The following is a 16,003-nucleotide window of genomic DNA, read 5'->3' as shown; positions in this document are numbered from 1 at the left end:
TAAAAGTAGGCCCCAAGTCCCATCCTATTATCCATTTATACATTTCCTTTCCCTGCAATTCCCATTGCTAACACTTTGGAAATATTGTTATATCAAACATAGTATAATTTTTCTCTAGGAGAACTATAAACTAGAGATATTTGTCCCAGGTCTGGGGTTTCCTTTGACCTGGCCTAGGAGAGGAGAATGCTGTCTGCTTTGAATGCCACAGAGAAGAAAGAGAATGGCCTTTTCAGCAAGTAAACGGAATCATGATGTGCACATATATTTTAACAAGCTAAATGCTCTGCGTGGTTGAGTTTGTGTATTTAGAGATTACATTCTTTTTTTAAAAAAAAGAATATGTTTTTATTTATTTCAGAGAGGAAGGGAGAAGGAGAGAGAGATAGAAACATCAATGAGAGAGGGTCATTGATAGGCTACCTCCTGCATGCCCCCTACTACAGATGGAGCCTGCAACCTGGGAATGTGCCCTTGACAGGAATCAAACCTGGGACTCTTCAGTCTAAAGACCCATGTTCTATCCACTGAGCCAAACCAGCTAGAGTAAGATTAAATTCTTGAGAAAAGTTAACTGTTCCCTTTTATGAGTGGTCGTGGTGGATAAAATATCCTGCCATTTGTGATAACATGGATAGAACTTGAGGGCATTATGTGAGGTGAAACAAATCAAGAACGACAAATATTGCATGATATCAACTATATGTTGAATCTAAAATTTATTTTAAAAAATAGTCAAACTTATAGAAACAGAGTAGAAAAGTGGTTGCCGGAGGCTGTGGAACAGGTAGGAAGTGGTTGGTATAATGGTACAACCCATCCCACAAAAACACACAAACAACAACAATAGAATCCATGCTTTTTATCAAGTCAACGGGAAGTCAATATAATGGTTGTATTTTTTTTTTTTAATTGAGCCCAATTCTCCCATGTGAAGGATTGTCTCCCTAAATCATTTGTATGTGGCATTCAACTTCCCTTTCTAGAATTTAGTAACTCTCTTTGGTCAGATACAGAGTACACATAGTTCAACTTTTGCACCTGAACACCTTGCAAAGCTGACTTTTCTGCCAAAACTGGCTTGGCTCAGTGGATAGAGTGTTGGCCTGTGGACTGAAAGGTCCCAGGTTCGATTCTGGTCAAGAGCATGCACCTGGATTGCAGGCACATCCTCAGTAGGGATCATGTCTAGAGGCAGCTGATCGATGTTTCTCTTTCATCGATGTTTCTAACTCTCTATCCCTCTCTCTTCCTCTCTGTAAAAAATCAATAAAATATATATATTTTTTAAAAGATGACTTTTCTATACAGAGAAGGCCAGGTGGACCTTTAATAATGACCATGACCCAAAGAGGCCTTGCTTTAACAGGGACCTTGACATTTTTCAGTCTGTCAGGCAGAAGTTGGTCTGAACTAGGATGGAAAGCATATCTCTCACTCATTTCACATTCAGATTGATGACTACTGTCCCAAGCTTGAAAAGAAAAAAAATCTGGTTGGTTAAATTAATTGTGGGCAAATAATCTATATTATAACATTCATGCCACATTCTTTTTATTTTCACAGAATATTTATTATTTCTTAATGAACACACACTTTGGAGAATATAAGCAATTGGCCAAGCTTAAAATGAGGTTAGAATAGTGATTTTCAACCATTGTGCTGAAAGAATTTTCAAAACATGCAATACCTGATTATTTTGTCAGAGCACTGACCTCTTTTCCCTTAAATTGTCAAATAAAAAATTTCAGAAGCCAACACAACAGCTATCTTGTGTGAATGAATTAAAATCATGCCTATTTTTGTCAGATCTGCAGAAATATTATATTATATTATATTATATTATATTATATTATATTATAATTTTTGATGTGCTGCAGAATTTTACTAATTAGTTTATGTGTGCCAAGAGTTAAAAAAGGTTGAAAATTACTGGGTCAGAATGTCTAATGTAATTTTTAAAAGAGCAGACTTAAAAAAATTAATATAGTAGGTGAATTAATTTCACCTGAAATTTATGTTACTTTCAAACTTCATTTTGAATTTAGACATTTATGCTAATAATGTTTTGAGTATTTGTCACAATAATTAGGCCTTTAATTCAAAATATATTTTTTCCAAAAATGCATAATTATTCCCCCCCAAAATAAAATGCTTTATGAGACATTATTACTGATTTCAATCATGTATTTAATGGAATAAATAACTTCTATATATGTTCCAACATTGAGTCAAAAAACAGTAAATGAACCTAAGACATACTAAATGTTTTCATAAGGAAAAAGATTTTATGTATTTACCAAAATACATTGCCATAATACAGGGTAGGACAAAAGTAGATTTACAGTTGTGAGTACATGAAACACAGAGTTTATTCTTATTTATGAATTACTGTATTATTTTCCATATAAACAACTGTAAATCTACTTTTGCCCCACCCTATATTTTGTTTTCAAATGTATTTTAAGGTATGCAAATGAAGATTATAAGTATTTTAATTGTAGATACTCTAATATTACACCTTATTATATAAAATAAAAGTTGCTATGAAATTTGAATGCAAAATTATTGTTCTACTGTCATCTAGTGGTAGTGAAGTGTAAGATATGTAGGTGCTATAAAAACAAATTAACATATTTATTTTTATGCAAATTGTGTCATTGGCCTTTGAAACACAAACATCAGGCTATGCAATAAATACCAAATATCACAGTAATTTTTCTGGTCTGATAGACTTCATTGACTATTAGCCTTCAAGGTGTATTTTTTTTTAACATATTGATTGAATATTACTGAATAGCAAAAGTTATCATTCTTACACAAAACTAAACAAGCCTTTTAGACAACAAAGCATTTAAGGCATAAACAAGCACAGTTTCAAATGACATGTTTTTGTGCAGGGGATGTTTTATTATAGATTCATAATTTTATAGATTGTCTTAATGCGCACTCTAAAAAAAAGCTGGCAAAAGTCATTCATCACCTTATCGCAGAAATTCTGCCTAAGGCCTTTTACTATCTTTTATAGATGAAGCTTGAGACTTTCACAAAGTCACTCAACCTGAAGAAGGTTATTAGAACAGAGCTTAGAAATTCCATAGATTCAAAATGCAAAATTATAGTAAGTGCTCTGTCTTCTAACATATCTAACACAGGGATAATCACAAAGGGAAAAAATAATCAATACATTTTCGCCAATATGCGTAAAGTGGGAAGGGAAGCAAGTTTGTTAACTGTAGCAATAGCACATACCTCCTTCTGATTCCCCACACACACACATGCGGCAGACTTCCCCTGGTTTAAGTGTCTTGAAGAGGCAGATTTGTTTACACGTGGAACAGTCACACACAAAACACTGTATGCATCATGCTGACAAGCACACGTTGCGTGCTCATTATTGCTATTATTCTCGAGCTGTACACATATTAACAGCACTTCCTTAACTTATCTTCTAGCAAAGGAGGCTCTTCATCAAAACTGTCAACGTAGGGAGATTGTGAATAATAATCCGGGTTGGAGGCTGGCTGAAAATACTGTCCGGTGTAGCCTGATGACATGAGCATCTCCGGGGGAACAAAGGCACGCTGAGGCTGCTCCGTGGCCTGCTGTCTAGAGGAAGGAAAACACTGGTATCTATGCATCTAAGAAAGGGATATCATGACACGTCAAGGAAATGAAGGAAACAACAATTTCTCTTTCACGAATTATTCTAGGTTTTATGAATATGTAAGCATGAAAGAAAGAACTTGCTTAGAGTTGAACTTTCATCAAAAAAAAGTGAAGTCATGCTGAAGCCCGTTTGGCTCAGTGGTAGAGCGTCGGTCTGCAGACTGAAGGGTCCCGGGTTCGATTCCGGTCAAGGGCATGTACATTGGTTACAGGCACATCCCCGGTGGGGAGGTGTGCAGGACGCAGCTGGTCAATGTTTCTCTCTCATCAACGTTTCTAGCTCTCTCCCTTCCTCTCTGTAAAAAATCAATAAAATATATTAATTTAAAAAAAAGTGAAGTCACCGGTCATGAAAAGACTTCTCGAAGACTGATCCATACCAACTATAATAATATGTATTGATTATGTACAACATGCTGTCACTTTTTCTTACATTTCCCCATGTAATTAGACTTAGTAAGGTAAAATCTGTCATTTTAGCTCCATTTTACAGAAAGAGAAATAGAGGATCCTGGAGACTGAATGACTTGCCTAGAATCATAGAACGCAGCAGGTGTCCATCTCTGAACTAAAGCTGGCTGAGCACTCTGCCTCATACACACACTGATACTCATGGCAATCACCAAACATGGACGTCCTTTATAAATGTAGGGAAGCAGCAAGTGTAAATCACAATTTTAATAGTATAGCCAATGCATAAGAAAAAATAAATGTGTAAACTGACTGCTGTCCATAAAGAAATAGACTTTCTAGCTCTGGCCATTCCCAGACAATTATTGCCACTCAAATCATCTGTGAGCACCTAACTAAAAGCATTCAGTAGCATCCCTCTTTTGAAGTAGGCAATTTAGTTTGTCCAAGGAAGTTTCTTGTCAAACATGACACTTTCTTGACCATGTTTTATTTTATTTTATTTTATTTTATTTTATTTTATTTTATTTTATTTTATTTTATTTTATTTATTTTATTATTTTATTTTTTCATTTGTGTCAGGAAGCTGGAAAACAACCATCTTAGTAAATAATTTCTTGTGAAAGCTAGAAAAAGGAAGACAGAGTGTGTGACATTATTTGGTCATTTTTAATTGTGTTTTTCCTGAAGGAAGGGGAAGAAATATAAATTGTCCTTATTAACATGTGTTAAATTTATCTGATCAAAATATCTTAGGCTAAACTAAGCTAAAAATACAGCCCAGGATTCTAAACTTTGTAGCTTTCTGGGATCTCTTTATGTTAAAATACTTACAAAATGGCTCTTTATACTTTCCTTCCAACATTCATCTTAATATGAAGTCTAAGAATAACATATTCACCTCCCTTATATGAATAAGCATGAAAGAGAAGATATCCTCTTTTGAAAAATAAAGCTATAAAGTAGAAAAATATATACATTTAATCATTCACTAACTCACCATAAGCTCATTAAGGGCAGAGACCTCGTATAATACTTCTTGAATCACCCACAGCAGCAAATTTCAACTGGTTGCTGTGCTGCAAGAATTTTTCAAAAATGCAAAACCTGTCTAGTTAGTCAGGGGCACTAACCTTTTTCCCCTTTATATTGTCAAATTTAAAAAATGACAACAACCAACACAATAGCCATCTGGTGTGAATGTGTCAAAATTATACTTTTTTCCCCTCAGATTGGCAAAAAATATATGTTTGTGTGCTGCAAAATTTTAGCGTTTATGTGTGACAGAGATAAAAAAAAAAAAAGTTTGAAAATTGCTGTTCCAAACCATATGTTGATTACTGTTATTGTTCGTGAAATAATGTGGCATATTTCTAATCTTTCTTTAAAAGAAAAAAAAGAAAATATTTTTATTGATTTCAGAGAGGAAGGAAGAGAGAGAGAGAAAGAGAGAGAGAGAGAGAGAGAGATCAATGATGAGAATCATTGATTGAATCATTGATTGGCTGCCCCCTGCATGCCTCCTCCATGTGCCCTGACTGGGAATCAAATCATGACCTCCTGATTCAGAGATCAATGCTCAATCACCGAGCCTCGCCAAATAGGCTCTAACCTTTCTTTTTTAAAAAGTAGGCCAACTATCAAAAGTACTGGTAGAAACTGAATGGCTTTTGGTTGATAAAGCATTCCCTAGATATGTATTTTTTTTAAAATGTAACTAGTTCTAGAAGAATGAAAGGGACAAATAGAGATGATTAAATGAACTAGTGTCTAAAGACTATTTTATTGACATACTAGAGACCCAGTGCATGAAATTCATACACGGGGTGGGTGTGTCTGTTAGCCCAGCCTGCACCTTTTCCAATCTGGGACACCTCGAGGGATGTCCAACTGCCAGTTTAATGGAAATCCCTCTTACAGTCCAGGACTGCTGGCTCCCAACTTCTTGCCTGCCTGCCTTCCTGATTGCCCCTAACTGCTTCTGCCTGCCAGCCTGATAACTCCATAACCACTCCCCTGCCAACCTGATTGATGCCTAACTGCTCCCCTGCCAGACTGTTTGCCCCTGTGAAATAATGTGGCATATTTCTCCCCTGCAGGCCTAGTTCCCCCCAACTGCCCTCACCTACAGGCCTAGTCCCCTGCAACTGCTCTTCCCTGGAGGCCTCGTCGCCCTCAACTTTCCTCCTCTGCCAGCCTGGTCCCCCTAACTGCCCACCCTTACAGGCTTGATCACCTCCAACTGCCCTTCTTTGCAGACCTGGTCCCTCCCAACTGCCCTCTCCTGCTGGCCTGATTTCCCACAACTGCTCTTCCTTACAGGCCTGGTCCCTCCCAACTGCCCTCCCCTCCTGGCCATCTTATAGTGGCCATCTTGTGTCCACATGGGGGCAGCCAGTTTTGACCACATGGAGGCAGCCATCTTGTGTTGGAATGATGGTCAATTTGTATATTGCTCTTTTATTTTTATAGGATAGAGGCCTGGTGCATGGGTGGGTGCCAGCTGGTTTGCCCTGAAGGTGTCCTGGATCAGGGTGGGGGTTCCTTTGGGGCATGGGGTGGCCTGGGCGAGGGGCCTGTGGTGGTTTTCAGGCTGGCCATGCCCCCCGGTGGTCCAAGTGGAGGCCCTAGTATCTGGGATTTATTTATCTTCTATAATTGAAACTTTGTAGCCTTGAATGAAGGCCTGGGCCAGCCAGGGTGTGCAAAAGCTTGGCTTCCTCCACTGCTGGGGAAATCCAAGCCTCCTGGCTGCTCCATGGCTTCAGCCATCTTGGTTAATTTACAAAGTATTTGTCTGCTCTTTTGTTCCTGATACTTACACTAAAGAATTCTAAACATCTTTCACATACCCTGGCAGAGCATCTGTATCTGTAATAGTTGCCTTTCCAATTAGTCACTTTCTCAAAGAAAACAATGCAATTAGGAGGCTAAGAGTTTGAATCTCTTCTGTGATGATCACCTTTAGCTTTTTCCCATGTTGGTTTCCATGGAATATCTAAAGTGACTTTGACAACATCCCAGCCATTCCGTGCTTTCCTTCCAGAAGAACCTCCACTCTACTCATGCCAGGATTTCTGTGTCTGAGCCATAAAGCAATGACTGCACACCTGATCTACATAAAAATCCTTAGTATGCTCACCAATTCGTCAATATTCCCTTTCACTGCCCAAACCATAATGTTCCAAGGAATCTCCAGAGGCTTGTCTTCACTTACATAATACTGTGTTAAGATAAGGCATAGTCTCTTGCTGGGGCAAGTTTTTGAGCTCTTTCTGAATTAACAAGACTTAACATTTCTCTTCAAATGCAAATATAGAAGGTCATTGTTAGAAGACTCAGTTATGATTTCTGTGATTGCAGACTTGTTTATTGCACACACTTCCCTGCACCCCATCACGAAATCACTAACTAGATATTTTATGGGAGGCCTTGTTTTCTAAAACTATAGATTTGGACTTCCATCCTGAAACTTTTAATTGAGCTGCTTTCCTTTGTCAGTCAGTCCCTCGGGGAATACAGGAGGGGCGCTCACTCTGTGTCATGTGGAGAGCCGGAGTGTAAATCAGAAGGTAAAAAATTTACCATCAAATAAGTCCCATTCATTGTAATTCTATCTCCACACTTATAGTCACATTCAAGTGCATGTGTATTCCACCTGAGGCGACAAAGTTTTCAGAATTTGCAATACTATCAACAGCGTAAGACAATATGACATATCTACACTGTTGACTAAAAGAATTTAGTCAGAACCTCCAGAAACATTTTATCTACGTAAGTCTCCCATCGAGCCAGTCAAATCAGGCATTCTACGTGAACTTGGTTAAGAACACATAATATAGGATTAGTTCAATGGTAGAGTGGTTTAAGAAAGAGTAGCTAGGGTAGTTAGCCTAAGTAACATTCCAAAATCCTGGCTAGTCCAGCAAGTGCACAGTAACCATGTGCCACTGACATGCCATCAGCTAGCAGTGATTGGAAATGATGCCTACCCAAAGGAATGGATAGAAATTTTAAAATGAGAACGCTCCTTGTTCATTCTAAAATAAGAGAACTTGTTTTGAAATATAAATATCTTCATTGTTTCAGTTAAGTACAGTCAACCAGCTTTCATGTAATTGAGCTGAAATTAACATGCCATTGAGCTGAACAAGCCTTTTAAAGAAAGCTCCCATTTATTGGGGAGGAGGGGTATGGGGGAAGACAGAGACAGAGTGATAGATTAATTGATTATAACACTATTACTACCCTCTGGATTCCTATATCTTTTGGCAGGATGATCAACATATTATTTTGACTTGGGTAGTATTTTAATTGAACTACTCACTGAATGAATAAAAGGTCAAATCTCTGGAGTTTGTTTGATGTACACTAGTAATTCACTGGCCCGAGTCCATGTTTTATGTACTCATAAAACTACCACAGCTAGCATGGCCTTTTCTAATTCCTGAGACATGCAGTGTGGGTTAGAATTTAAATGTTACCACCTCCAAATAAGGACTTGAATTTAAATTCGAATAAGCAGGCAAGGCCATCAACCTGATACAATATAATCAAAAGTTTTCCTCATTTGGTTATATCAACTTCCATCTTATGGTCATCTTGATTTCTGGGCAACATTGATATGTAAAATCAAATGGAGAAAGAAATTGGGCTGGGTGGGATATGAGAGAAAGCTGTGATCATAAGTCCCTGCTTAAAGGGGAAAGCTTTATTGCCTTCTTATTATACATTTCAGGATAGTATAATCTGAAAATATAGACTGCAGGTGCTGCCCAGGCGTTTAGCTCAAATGGAGCAGGGAAGGGAGAAAAGAAATAGAAATTCAAGGTGACTGGTTCTTTTCAATAAAACAAGAGGACGGAGCTGAAAATTTTTAGATAGTTCTCAGTATGGATTATGTATTTTGAGATACTATCCTGTAGTACCTCAATATTCAAACTGCTTTGCCTGAAACACCTTTTTATTTTTATTTTTCTTGACCTTCCAAGGTATAAATCCAAGGAATAATATGAAGTTATTTTTCTGTTGTTGAATTCTTCAGTGATTGAGCCAATCCTACAGGACCTTGTCCTTTTCAACAAATTTTTTTTAACCCTCACCTGAGGATATGTTTTCATTGATTTTCAGAGAGAGGAAGGGAGGGAGGGAGAGAAAGAGCTAGAGAAAGTGATAAAGAGAGGGAGAGAGAGAGAGAAACATTGATGTGAGAGAGAAACATTGATCAGTTGCTTCTGATGCACACCCCGACTAGTAACAGAACCTGCAACCTTTTAGTGTATAGGAGATGTCCAACCAACTAAGCCACCTGACTAGTGCTTCGCCCATTTATATATATAAATGCCTAAGTAACTGAACGACTGGTAGACCGGTCACTATGACATGCACTGACCTCCAGGGGGCAGACACTTAATGCAGGAGCTGATGCCTGGTGGTCAGTGCACTCTCACAGCAGGAGTGCTGCTCAGCTGACAGATGGGCACCAGATGCAAGCCTCTCCCGATCAGGACTGACTGGGCAGGAGCCTGTGGCAGGCACAGCGGGGCTGGACTAGGATGAGCAGAAGAGGCAGGCAGGAATGGCAGGCGGCGTTGGAATGCCAGTTTTGCCCTGATTCCCACAGGGCAAAGGACCTCACTGGTGCATGAATCCGCACACTGGGCCTCTAGTAATTACATAGGTAAATAACATTGATGTAGTGGTTTTACTTAAGTGTCTAATTTCCTGCACATTAGCACAAATGTTCTTCATGATAATTTCATAAAGTGGGTATTATTAATGCCCTCATTTCTCAGTTAAGACACCAGTCAGGGAAGCCAAGTCTTTCTCAAGGTCACAAAGAACAAATGCAAGAGTCATAACTTGAACCAAATTCTTCTCACTCTAAACCCTCATTTGGGCACTGGTAAAAGATAAATACTAAATTTTTAATCATTTTTATTTATTTCAACTCAAATTGAACTGTCAACTCAAATTACTAACACATTCTGAAATACGCTTATCTTGGTTCCATTTAGGAATTTTCACACTGTATTATAACAGCATATTATAACAGCACCTCTAAAACTTCAAATCTTCAATGTTGTGAGGTAAGAAATTATGAATTTCTCCTTTATCTTTGGGTTTATAGTGCCCTTTTTTTATTCCTGACACACAGCAGGCACTCAATAAATATTAATTAAATTGAATAAAATGTTTTCCAAGCAGTGTCACAGAAAATACAGTCCCTATATTCAGGCTCCCTATTAAGTTGTATTTTGAAAAGAGAGTCAAGCCATTCAGCTATATATAGGTCTGAGGTGATCAAAGGGATTCTTGGAGAACTGAATTCATTTCTCTGCCCTTTCCTCACATTTCTTCTTGGGCATTTTACAAAGACGTACTTTTGCTTCCTCCAAGGAAACCTCCCTACATGTCATAATATTATTACTTCTAAAAACAAGAACATATTTTTTTCAAAATAAGGTACTTACTCTCTGGATCCATAAAGATTTCCATAGGCATTGGAGTCATTACAACTCTGCTCCTGATTCTCAATGGTATAATTAGATTGGTAAAAATCAGAGTCAAATTGTCCCAAGTTTGACATCCTGAAAAGTAAGTATATTTTTTACTGCGAAGTTTAGGAGTCAGTAAAGCATCTTTGGAATATTACCAAGACTAACATGTGATGATAAGTAGGTTCTTACCAGAGAACACTATATTCTTTGCATGGGGTAGGTTTGAGTATCGGGGAAAGGATATGAAAATGTTCTAAAATGTCATTTACATAACATGTATCTTCAATGAACTTTTCTGAAGTTTTTATTCACCAGGACTATGACTTTGCCTAGATTGATATTAGTTGATCTGAAGAAGCTAACATTTCCCCCAAATGCCTTAGTCTCAGCAGTTTAAGATAAAAAGCCTAAGACTTGGTACACATCTAGAAAGTTTTCTTTTAAACAATGTCAGTTCCTTATTTCAATTATTATTTATGAGTAATAATTTACATTTAAAAGTTTTACATTTATATATATATATATTCTTGTTGCAAAGTCAAAAAGCAAGTGGCTGATAATAATGATATTATTTCATATTTATTTTTTTTTCTGCACTAACAGCCTCTCTGCTCCCTGCAGGCTGAGCCAGAGGGGAAAGGCTCCGTTCTGCTAAGGAAACAGTCTGTCTTCCTATAAACTCTCCACACAGTTTCTAGTCACTTTGGAGAGGGAAGGGAGTACATGATATTGATTTAGACCTAACAAACAGGCATATCAGAGGGAAGAAGAAAGATTTGAGAGGAGGAAAAGGTAGGGGGAGAAAGGAAGAGCAAAGTAATGGTGGCTCTTTGGATGAAAATTTGAGAATGGAGTAGAGAATATTTTCAATTGGACAGATATGGTTAGTCAATCCAACATTTTAATCTTTGCTTTTCTTTGAAAAAAACTTTTCATTTCAAAATAGTACATTTTAAAATCACTAGGAGTAACCTAATATATAGTTATAGTAATTTGTGGAGTAATACTTATAATACATTTCAAATGCATCTCATAAACAGCCTTAGCTCTAGGAGCCTCATTAATCAGAAATACTCAAGTACAACTGTCAAATATATCAAATTTTCTCACTTTAGTACAAGTACAGAAAGCTTCTGTAAAATTAAGTGCAGTGTTTCATATACCTGATTTAATAAATCAAGATTTTTTTTCATTAATATTATGCATAAAAGTAGCTATAAATTATGTAAGCTAAAATCAGGACTCAGAGGATGTTAAATATTTTAACAACTTATAATTTAAAGAATTTAAAATTTAATAGCATAACTTTCTCTGTCCATTAAAATGCTATTATAAAGCATAGAGAGTAATTTCACTGGAGAATACACATACGTTTTCATAACATGCAAAGCTTTATGTAATATGACTATTGGCAATAAAGTCCTTATATAATCCAGCTTTATATTTTGTTTAAATGCCAAGGTTTTTTAGAAGGATCAGACACATACCTTTATATTATTTTATGTTGAAAAATCCTCCAACAAATGTTGTTCTGCTAGATAAATTTATAACAAACCAGTTTGTGAAAAGATGACCTGCTGGCTAACTATGCGTTTCTAAATTTGACTCTGACACTGAACAGATGCTTGTCAAAGGCCAAACACAGTATCTTATTACACTTGTTAAAGTTTACAAACACAGTGAAAGGCGAAGAAACATAATTTGATTAAGTGAAATGGTAGATTCCGTTTCCTTGTGGGCAAATCCCATTAAACTCTGACTTAGGATCATTTATTTGAGGCAAACAATGGAAGGTAAGAGGAAAACTCTTGAGCTTTATCGCCTATAAGAATAAACCTAGACAAGATTTTCTAATAATATGCAGTACAAATCCATATATGTGTGAAAAAAGTAAAGGGATTGAAAAGTACAAATTGGCTGTTACAGAATAGCCATTGGGATATAGAGTACAGCATAAGGAATGTAATCAATGATATTCTAATAACTAAGTAAGATGTCTGATGGGTGTGAGGTTTATCAAGATGATCACTTAGTAAGTTATGCAATATCCAGTCACTGGGGTGTACATCTGAAACTAATAGATCAACTATAATTGAAAATAAAAAATAATAAAATATATATACACTAGAGGCCTGGTGCATGAAAATTCATGCACTGGGGGGTTGGGCCCAAGCTGGCAATCAGGCATCCCTCTGGCAGCCCAGGAGTCCTCAGGGGGTGTTTGACTGAGAGCTTAGGGGAGTGAGCCTAAGCCACAGTCCTGCAGTCTTAGCACTGCCATGGAGGCAGGAGAGGCTGCCATCACCGCTGAGCTCATAGCTGTCAGCCTGGCTTCCGGCTGAGCAGTGCTCCCCCTGTGGGAGCGGACTGACCACCAGGGGGCAGCTCCTGCACTGAGTGTCTGCCCCCTGGTAGTCAGTGCCTGTTATAGAGACCAGCTGTTCTGCCTTTAGGGTCAATTTGCATATTATCCTTTTATTTTATAGGATTATTATATAGGATGATCTTAACATGATGAACTTAGCAAGTATCTAAAAATGTATGTTGTCAATTTTATCCAAATATGAACTATTCAATTTACTATATAAACAACATTTAAGAAAGCTAAATGCAGTGGGGATAAGGGAAATAATCTCCATTTGAAATTTCTTAGATACCTTTGGTGACCTGTAAAGTATTGCAGAGATTGTGAGCTGAAATAGCTACATCTGAAACAATCTGCCCTTAGTCTGACAACAACATATACATATATGTATTAAAGGATGAATGGTTAGATGGATGAATGGACACTATTTTTAACTGTGCATACTCAGGACCCCATATTTATATTAGCATCTATCAATCTAAGAATCATATAAGATTATTACTTTCATTACTACAATCTTTTGATAGGTAACTAGAAGCTCAGAGTGGCTAAGTGACTTGTGTAAAGTCACACACCTAGTATGTGACAGAACCCAGTTTGGAATAATAATTCTTTCATTCAGCTCAGTTTCCTTTCATTATGCAAACTGTTTCTTCCAAAAGACTACCTATGGCTGTCCAAAACACTGGTGCTAAGAATGTACCTGTGTGGCCCTAACTGGTTTTGCTCAGTGGATAGAATATTGGTCTGCAGACTGAAAGGTCCCGGGATCAATTCTTGGCAAGGGCACATGCTTGGGTTGTGGGTCGGCTGCCTCCTGCACATGCCCGATCCCCAGTGTGGGGCGTGCAGGAGGCAGCCGATCAAAAATTCTCTCTCATCACTGATGTTTCTATCTCTCTCTTCCTCTCCCTTTCTCTTTGAAATCAATAAAAAAATATATACTTTTAAAAGAAAGAATATATCTGTTTGGAAACACAAATAATATTTACTCACAAACTCCAATACATATTTTCAGCTGAACAAAGCTGCCAATGAACCAAGAGAAAAAATGTCATCCTTTTCTATCTCTGCCAACAGAGAAATGGCTTTTTACCAGTGTTTAGATAGTAATTCTTTATTTTGCAATCTGTATTGTAATTTAATGTACATTGATTCTTAAATTTCTACTTATATTAAGACAGAAAAAAAATGCAATACATTCTGTGTTCCATTAATTTAAAAAAAATGCATTTCTGCCTGTATTCTCTACATAATCCTTTGTTAATACTATATAAGATTTGTTCCCGATCATCAGACCTTTAAAGACTACGCTTCTTCTATTTCACGAACCTGAAACGGCAGCCCTGAATGTTACACACTCACGTGAAAAATGGACATAAAATTCTGGTTTAAGGCATGAATTTTAAAGAGCTTACTGTGTCTTATGGCAAGAATAAAATTAAATTACAGGGTTTCCATCATTAATGCTATCATAATTACCTTGACTTTTAATTTGCTAGTGTCCATTTTTGTCTTAGAAAAAATTGGAATATAACAAATTATGATTTCAAGTTTTTAGCTTGGTCATTACTGAATGTTAGTAAAAACACAATTTACCTTAAAGTTATGAAAGTTGATATGAGCAGTAGTTGAGTTGTACATTGTTAGTAACCATATTATTATAATAATCATTTTTAAATGTAAGAAATTCAATTTATATACATTTAGCAGACTCATATAACAGGTTTTTATAGTAAATCTTTCCAAGAAGTTATATCTTGTGCCTGTGTATATATGTGTATAATTAAATGTGTATAAAATATGAGAATTGGACAGAATTTTGCAACAGGAGCAATTAACATAGTGGGGACAAGTAGTAAATGCTCAAAATAGTGTTAGCTATTTTGACTATGCTTCTAGGTGAAAACAAAGTTGTATTAATAACAAGTGTGAGTCATTATCACCCAATACTTATACAGAAATATTTTTTCGTGAACTCTACTTTGATCTATTTAAATCTATATGAAACATCATCTTACGAAAAGATGGGGGGAGGACTATTTGCAAATGTTGTGTCCTGCAAACAGATTGTGATGAGACATAAAATACTTCTTCAGCATTCATCTCTTACATTTTAATAACAAAACAAAAATATAATAGAAAGGCTAAGAATGGACTTTATTGCCAAGATACTACTTACTATTTTGACCAAACTCCCATAGATACCAGTTAGTATAGGTGAAATTATATATTGGCTATATTACTTTTAGCAGTGAAAGGTGAAATCCTTCCCAATGCTCTGCCATAATTATACCTGTGCAATTATGCCATTATTAAGTTTTTTTCCAAGGCATGCCAAGTTTAACTTCAATATTTTATTATATTCAGCATGAAAGTAGTTACAGCAGTTTGGAAAACAATGGCCAGTTGTCAATATAGAAATTCTGTTTAAAAAGACAGCATTCCCATCTTCTTTTGGCACCAGAATATCACTAACTACTTAAAGCTTTGGCACTAGAATCTCACTAACTACTTAAAGCTTTGGTTTTAACTTAATGGGACATTTACTCAAACATTGCCTTGATATAGAGGAGCCCTTTTAAGGTTAACTCTCTACTCTGTAGTATTTACAAACATGAGCTAGGGAAAGTAGTGGACCGAGTAACAAACTAATTTTTAAAAATATATTTTTATTAATCTTAAGAGATAGAGAGACATCAATGATGAGAGAAAATCATTGTTCAGCTGCCTCCTGAACAACCCCTTCTGTGGATCAATCCGCCATCCAGGCTTGTGGCCTGACCAGGAAATGAACCTTGTACTTCATAGGTCGACACATTCCAGCTGAGCAATTTCATTTTCTTTTTAAAACAAATTATTGAGTATCTAGTTTAAAATGACACTAGGCTAGACACTTGCCTAACAATGACTAGAAACATACTTATGGGGGTTTATAAAAAGATAAATCAATCCACAATCTGAAAAAAACTAATCCTTGGAATTAACCTACTGCCAGAACCTGGGAAAATTTCTATGATAAAACTAATGAGTCTATAGTGAGAAAATGACTTTTGAC

General features: G+C 36.6%; 1 protein-coding gene across 5 annotated transcripts in view; it reads right to left on the bottom strand.

The window, feature by feature from the left end:
• YIPF7 (Yip1 domain family member 7) overlaps positions 1-16,003 on the bottom strand; it is a 30,612-nt gene that overhangs the window by 12,425 nt on the left and 2,184 nt on the right. For 2 of the 5 annotated variants that reach the window (XM_084901243.1, XM_084901242.1), the window contains exons 2-3: positions 10,554-10,670; positions 3,451-3,609 (exon numbers count right to left, since the gene is read on the bottom strand). In XM_084901243.1, the coding sequence (XP_084757369.1) occupies positions 3,451-3,609; positions 10,554-10,669 (275 nt within the window). In that variant the 5' untranslated portion in view covers position 10,670. Of the gene's footprint in view, positions 1-3,450; positions 3,610-10,553; positions 10,671-12,067; positions 12,238-16,003 lie in introns of those variants that run through there. The other 3 variants (XR_014796543.1, XM_084901241.1, XM_084901244.1) reach the window with 3 other exon arrangements.

Source organism: Pipistrellus hanaki, assembly GCF_964339955.1.
Source record: "Pipistrellus hanaki genome assembly, chromosome: 1".
NCBI lineage: Eukaryota > Metazoa > Chordata > Mammalia > Chiroptera > Vespertilionidae > Pipistrellus > Pipistrellus hanaki.
This window is presented reverse-complemented; position numbering and strand designations above follow the sequence as displayed.